Source organism: Myzus persicae, unplaced genomic scaffold (assembly GCF_001856785.1).
Source record: "Myzus persicae strain clone G006 unplaced genomic scaffold, MPER_G0061.0, whole genome shotgun sequence".
NCBI classification, from domain to species: domain Eukaryota; kingdom Metazoa; phylum Arthropoda; class Insecta; order Hemiptera; family Aphididae; genus Myzus; species Myzus persicae.
This window is the reverse complement of record NW_019101308.1, coordinates 481,326-488,663: the sequence shown is the minus strand read 5'-3', so window position 1 is coordinate 488,663 and position 7,338 is coordinate 481,326. Positions and strand designations below refer to the sequence as shown.

At 29.2% G+C, this 7,338-nt stretch overlaps 1 protein-coding gene across 1 annotated transcript; it reads left to right on the top strand.

Annotated features, from left to right (window-relative positions):
- Nucleotides 1–573: 573 nt before the first annotated feature.
- On the top strand, nucleotides 574–7,006 carry LOC111028612 (gamma-glutamyltranspeptidase 1-like). The gene is made up of 10 exons (XM_022307337.1): nucleotides 574–796; nucleotides 1,955–2,158; nucleotides 2,506–2,726; nucleotides 3,964–4,159; nucleotides 4,448–4,648; nucleotides 4,828–5,056; nucleotides 5,133–5,323; nucleotides 5,411–5,651; nucleotides 6,382–6,495; nucleotides 6,573–7,006. The coding sequence occupies exons 1-10, from the start codon at nucleotides 786–788 to the stop codon at nucleotides 6,723–6,725; spliced, it is 1,761 nt and encodes a 586-aa protein (XP_022163029.1). The 5' UTR covers nucleotides 574–785; the 3' UTR covers nucleotides 6,726–7,006.
- The last annotated feature ends 332 nt before the right edge of the window (nucleotides 7,007–7,338 follow it).

The window sequence follows — 7,338 nt, the reverse complement described above, 5'->3', positions numbered from 1 at the left end:
CTGAAGTAATGAAGCATTTTTACTGCTCCAAAAGTTGATGATAGACACACAAAAAAAATAAAACACACATCACTGTAAAATCAATACATTCATGGCTCCATTCAAAATCTAAAATGAAATAAATCACAACGAAATAAAATACGATTATAGGTTCATGGCACGGGCCACATTATCGCCGTATTTCACTCGTCTATGTCCACCACTATATCCTGAAGAAGAGTCAAGTACTTTAGGTACTATGCATACTTTAGATATAGTAAGATTCACTACGGATTATCCTATGATAAGGTTAGGTAGTATAGCAGTTTCGTTTTATTGTTTTATAAGTATATTTGTACTTATAGGTTTATTGGATATATATATAATATTATATATAGTGTCTATAATATAACACGATAAATAATTTTTAAATTTGTAGTGATTACATTGTTAATTATACCTATCATTTTGGCTTAAATTGTTTGCTATTTTAATACCTATCGGATTCTCTGTTTTATGACTTTTAAATGTCCAATTAAATATCAAGTACCCCCTAAACATATATATATAAATGCATGTATGATTTCAGTTGATTAGTTATATTGTAGACATATTTACACCATTAACTTTCATTTCGGTAGTGTCAGTGTAAATTTCTATATCATACATATCGTGCAGAATCGCATAAGTAATTACATTTAATTAGAAGCACCAAAATATTCGTTAAAATTATTGTTATCATAACTTAATTGATTTTAAATTGAACACATTTATTTGTCAAATCTTCAGAGAAAAAAATCATCATTATGATCATCAGGTAAATTGACATAGTTAGCTTTGATTGAAATTATTATGCTAAATGTAAAAATATATTGCAATAATTAATTTTTTTTAATGACATTTTTATAGGTAAACAACAAACACACTAGTTTTTACTATTTGGTTCATTGATGTAAATGATTATTTTACTGTTTTTATTAGATATATTTTTGGTATATGGTATAACCTAGCGTTCTAGCCCAAGAACGTTTTTAATCACACTTCATAATTCGTTATCATATAGGTAAAATAAGAAATATAGGAAATATTTATACTTTTAAAGTTAATTTTCAAGCTCAGCCGCATGTAGGGATACTGGGAGGGCATTCGTCATTTATTTTAATTAAAATTTTTTTCTTCTATCTAAATTTATCAATTCTTCTAATTATTCTCTTATTTTGTAACAGATTGAATAAAAAAACTATAAAAAATAAAAATAAATACATTTCATGCTTCAAATAGATGACCTACGTTGATGTTCATATTATAAAATAAACTAATTTTGAATTGCGTTTATTTTATTTTACTTGTTTTCGTAGGATTTACTTATAATACTTCCTGATTACTGATATAACAATCATCTAATGATACTTATTATATAAAACTATGTGTTTTATAGGTTGATACACCAACGCATTTATATTATGAATCGGTTGCTTGGGGCAATCTGGGCAACCCAGTACCAGGTACTGTAACGAAAAATAAATCATAAAAAACAAACCTATATAGTCCAAAAATATATCTATTTGAATAGGTACTCAGATTTCCCAATATGCAAAGTAAAGTATCAGCTTGGTGTAAGTTTGCATATTTCAAAGATTTTTAAAATTGTTTAAAATAAATTTAACAATTAGGTAGGCATGTAAATACCCTAAAAAGGAAATCTAAAAAAAATTTTTTTTTATTTTATTTTTATAACAAAAACATATCAAAAAACATAACTATAAACATTCCTCGTTGATGAAAAATATCTAACAGCGTACTACGATTTTTTCGTTACAGTACTTAGTTTGTCCCTGGCTACCGATTATATGACCGAATACGAGTCGTCAACTTTTATGTAGTACTATATGTAGTACTCTAGCAACCGGTGCCTAATATAAATACATCACCATTGCAACCTCTAAACGATAAACAATATACTGTGTTTTTTTAGATTACCTTCAAAACGATGCAGCCTTCTTACTGGATTAGTTATATTGATGACCATCGCTGTGTTATTCGTATTTTATTCTCTGAACATAGTCAAAAATGAAATCTGGGACCCGGAACTCCCTCCACCGCCATCCAGTTTGCCGATGGGAGTCTACAGCAAGGTTGGCGTTGTGTCTAATGGAGGACCCTGCTCTCAAATCGGAGTGTAATATAAATTTTACTAAACATTTAATACGACTGTTGGCCATTTTGTATTTTTCATAACAATATAAACTATGTTAAAATTGTATAGTCACCATCACAAGTTTTCAATTAATCACAAATTAATGTGAAAATACTTGCTTGAAAACTCGGTTAAAAAAATATTCGCTTATTAAATATGTTATCTTCCTAAAGACACACCAATATCTTCACAACATCTTATTATGTAACAAGAACCCCGGACAATTGCTTCCCAACGGTTTTTTCGCTTTACTACAATAGACAATATAACTTTGTAGTATTTTCATGACATAAAATATTTACGTTTTTTTTTTTTTGTTTTCGGAACAGGGATGTGATGTCCAGAGGCGGGAATGCAATAGATGCAGCGATAGCTACGTTGTTATGCGACGGTGCCGTTTGTCCACAGCAAATGGGCATTGGTGGTGGATTTATAATGAGCATTTACAACGCTACGACCAAAAAAGTAACGTCAATCAATGCACGTGAAACAGCTCCGGCCGCGGCAAATACTGACATGTTTGTAAATGAACCCACAAAATCCATGTATGGTATGTACTGAATAGTAAATATACGAGTATAAATTATTGACGGTCTAGCCATACAAAAATGTTGAATTCGGACTGATGTAATCAAATAACCGTTTACAAAAACACTGATTTTTTTTTGTTTGTAAATTCGTAAAGGATTCAAATGCACTTATTTTAACAGTTTACTTACACATAAACCTATCTAATCGCATCAATGTAAGCTACTTAAAGAGATCGGTGGCAGAAAGTTATTTTAGACAGAACATGTACCAATCTCTTGTCCATTATAATACACAGAACGACTTAGTTTTGAGATAATAGTTTTTAAAACTGATTTTAATTCGTTATTACGTTTAATTGACATCGGTCGGTCCACACTCTCCAATCTAAAACCCCCCTCCCCCCTCCCTGACAACTATAAATTTACTTTGAATATTTTTAAATTTCGGAATTTTCAAACTCGATTATTCGGAATTTAAATCAGAAATCTTAAAATTTGGACTGACCCATCTCAAGAAGACATTAAAACGAATTCATATCAGTTGTTTAAAATATTATTGCATTATTAAGTCTATTGGTAGGATGGATAAAGAATACATACAAATGTGCATAAATTGTTTACAAGCGAAATTCCTATAGGTAACTTTGTACATGGGCGTATGGGAGTGCTCAGCTATTTTTTTTACACATAGTCTCACACACTAATGATCACTTACTATGCACACATTTTCAAGACCCAAATGCATGCAATTTTAAAATTGTTTATTTCGAACTCCTGAAGTATTAACCTTTACAACAGTTTTAAGTAGATGTGTCATATATTTAGGGCTAGGATTTTGTAACAAATGCTGCTTTTGGTGGAATAAGATGAGTTTATTATTGAAAGTAACTTGACTAAATATATGGTCGTTAATTCATTTTTTAATATTTAATTTAATGTGTATTATAAATTTGTTTTTTTTTAATTAAATTAATAAAAGGTTCTTTTGCTTTTTTGGCTTAGTAAAATGCTTTTTTAAGGATTTTTTTACTACAAAATCCAAGCCCTACACGGCTACACATGTGTAATCAATTGTCTTATGTTTTTCGAATCTTTCATGAATACAAACAATACACATGTATAAAGTTATATCCGTATAAATCGTACTTTAAATTAAACAGTTCTTGTGAACTAAGTGAATATCCAATACAATAATAAATAAAATAGTTTACGAAAAATTAAAACACATTTTTATTAGTTGTAATTTTGAAAATCTAGGTGGACTGGCGGTTGCAGTTCCAGGTGCCCTTAAAGGCTACTCGGCCATATATAACTTGTACGGTGGCGGAGTAAGATGGGAAACTTTGTTTGATCCAACCATAAAACTATGCGAAGAAGGTATAACGATCAGTGATCATCTACATTATTCCTTGCGGTTTGATGAAAAGTTGATACATAATGACACAATGCTCAGGTATACCAAAACTATTGATTACAATTAGGTAATTATTACTGACGTTATAATGTTATATTACTATTAAATTATATTATTAGGTAACATTTCTTATATGAAAAATCTTCCTTTTTTTAAAAATCAATACTTAAAAACATTCATTGACCCTTTTTTATTTTTAATCGACTAAGAATTATCTAAATTGAAGATTAGAAAATCGTACCTACTTGTAATTTTGCACATTAACATCACCAATTGATGGTATTATAGAAAACTTAATAAAATAAACCGTTGGTCATTTTTATATAGAAACATTTTTATCGACGAAAACAGTGGATACTTGAAGTCAGCCGGGGATACATATAAGTTACCGAAGTTAGCAGAAACCCTGAAAATAATAGCAATAGAAGGTGTAAAAGCAATATATAACGGATCGTTAACATCTAAATTAGTGCACGATTTAAGAAAAGCCAATGGTATTATTACAAATAAAGACTTCGCTGATTATAAGTAAGTGTACCTACTGAGTAGGTACTTAACTTGAATTTAATAATTGTCTGTTTTGTTGTGGCATTACTGTATTAGGTATACTTAAGAAATTCAAACATTGTTCTGCAATTTATTTTTAATACTTTCATATTAATTACCTACTCAGAACATAAAATAAATTTCAAACTGATATTTTCTAGGGTTGAAATCGAGGAATCTTTTTCAGTAAACTTAACAAGTGGACATACAATACATTTGGGACCGCCACCTGGTTCTGGTATAATATTAGCCTATATTCTCCGTATACTGGATGGCATTTTACCGGCACCTGATGTTGGTTTAGACGAACATCGGTTAGTAGAAGCTTTTAAATTTGGATATGGTGAACGATCCCATTTAGGAGACCATCAGTTCGTGAACGTATCTGAAGTATGTGGTTGTGCAACCGTATAAAATGTGGTAAAATACATATTATAACAATTTATTAATTTGTCTTATTTTTTAGATTTACAATAAAGTAAGCTCGGATAGTTTCATCGAGAGTATAAGAAATAAAATTCTTGATAATTTTACTTCGTTAGATCCAAGATACTATGGGGGTGATTTTTATACACCAGAAGACCACGGTACGGCTAACATAGTCGTAACCGATTCAATGGGGAACACTGTTGTATGTACCAGTACAGTAAATACATTGTGAGTATGAAGTTATGCATTTTAAAAATGTATTACTGATAGAAACTTATTGTGTGAATATTAACATGTCAATTAATTGCATATTAGTTTTGGAAGTGGCTTCGTGTCACCTAGCACTGGCATCATTTTCAACAACCAAATGAACGATTTTTCTACTCCTGGAGTTACAAATTTTTATGGGATCCCATCTTCACCGACCAATTACATAAAACCAGGCAAACGGCCAATGTCTTCAATGTGTCCGACTATATTTACCGACGCAAATGGTGACTTTGTTCTTGGAGCGGGAGCAGCTGGAGGATCTAAAATCACTCTTACTACAGCATATGTAAGATTTATATTTCCATATAATATTTTTTATTTTTTCTCTTTTAAGATTTGATTTCTATGATATAAGTAGGACGATTTACCTTGTCGGGTTTTCCCTTCGCTTAGGATTTTTAGTCTATACCATTACAATTATTGGCCAAAAATATTTTTTGCTAATTTTGGACTAGGTTCCTAGAAAAAATATGAATGTTATATACCTAATTATTATTCGATTGATATGATGTTTTATTAATTGGTGTTATCATAAATCATAATGCGTAATAATATTTATTCATATAGCATAAATCATATAATAATCGCGTATTGTTTAGTTATTATACTTTCATTCACTATTCAAGTATATTTAAAAATATTATTTTCGACTCAGCATACTCAAAAATGTAAGATGCAACAATCATGATCTATTTTGTATTTTAATAATAATATGCATAGGTAATAACCCGAAAGCTTTTCAAATTCAAAATCACATTTTCATTTTATTTATTAAGATTTTCTAACTTATGCTATTGAATTTATATTGTGGTGTAAAGCTTAAACTGATACGTTATTTAGTTATTTTCAAATTTGTATATCTAATTGTATTTAAAATGTATAGAATTAAACGTAGTCTTAAAACTACTGAAGAATTATTTAGTATTTTTACAAATTTTTCGACCTCGATTATCTTTTAAAGATTATTTTATAAACTCTATAAATATATATAAACTATGCATTTTTTTTGTTCTCAGATGGCTGCCCATAAATTATGGTATAATAATACCCTGAAAGAAGTATTGGACAAACCTAGAATATACCACCAACTTGTACCAATGGAAATTCTTTATGAACACCGTACGACTAAGGTAAAATCAGCATATTTTTAGTGTTATGTAATCTATATAAGATAATTGAATCAAAATTAACTTTGTTTAATTTTTAGAGCGTTCTACAAAAACTTAAAGACATCGGTCATCCAGTATCCCTAGTTAATTATACTAAATGTTCAGCAGCATCGGCTATTAGCAAATCTGCTACAGGAATGATCGAAGCTATGTCAGATTTCCGGCGGCCAGGAAATACATCAGGATATTAATACGATAATGTTTATTAATTGATAACTTTCAATATTTTTTCAGTTAATTCTAAAAGTTTAATCTCAAACCATAATCATGCAAGTTATGTAGGACATGTGATCTAAAATATTTATTTATATAATTATTTTCTATGAAAATTTTGAAATATATAACTACCTATATTATTATATTAATAAGTTCAACAAAATATGCTTATTGGTTGGGCTTCCAACTTTTGATTATATTAATATGTTATTTCTAAACTTATGTATTGTTATTGCTAAATATACTATTATATACAAGTGATAAACATTGTCTGCTTATTTGCAGTGTATTATTGCCTATCTCTAATCATCTATAATAATAATACTACTGAAAATATTACCCCCGATTTAAATCCAATAATCGATATACGTAATTTGATGTAATATATGTTTGGGTTAAATTTTTCGAAATAGCCAATGATTTTGTTTTTCTTCTACTCAAATTATAATTTAGTGATCATTAGGTGACCATTGTGTACGATTCTGATATTATTTTAATTTATTTATAAGTAAATAATTAAAATTGACTTAAAAGTACCATACAAGTACAGAATAGTGTGAATAGCAACGAGTACCTTCAAATTACTCT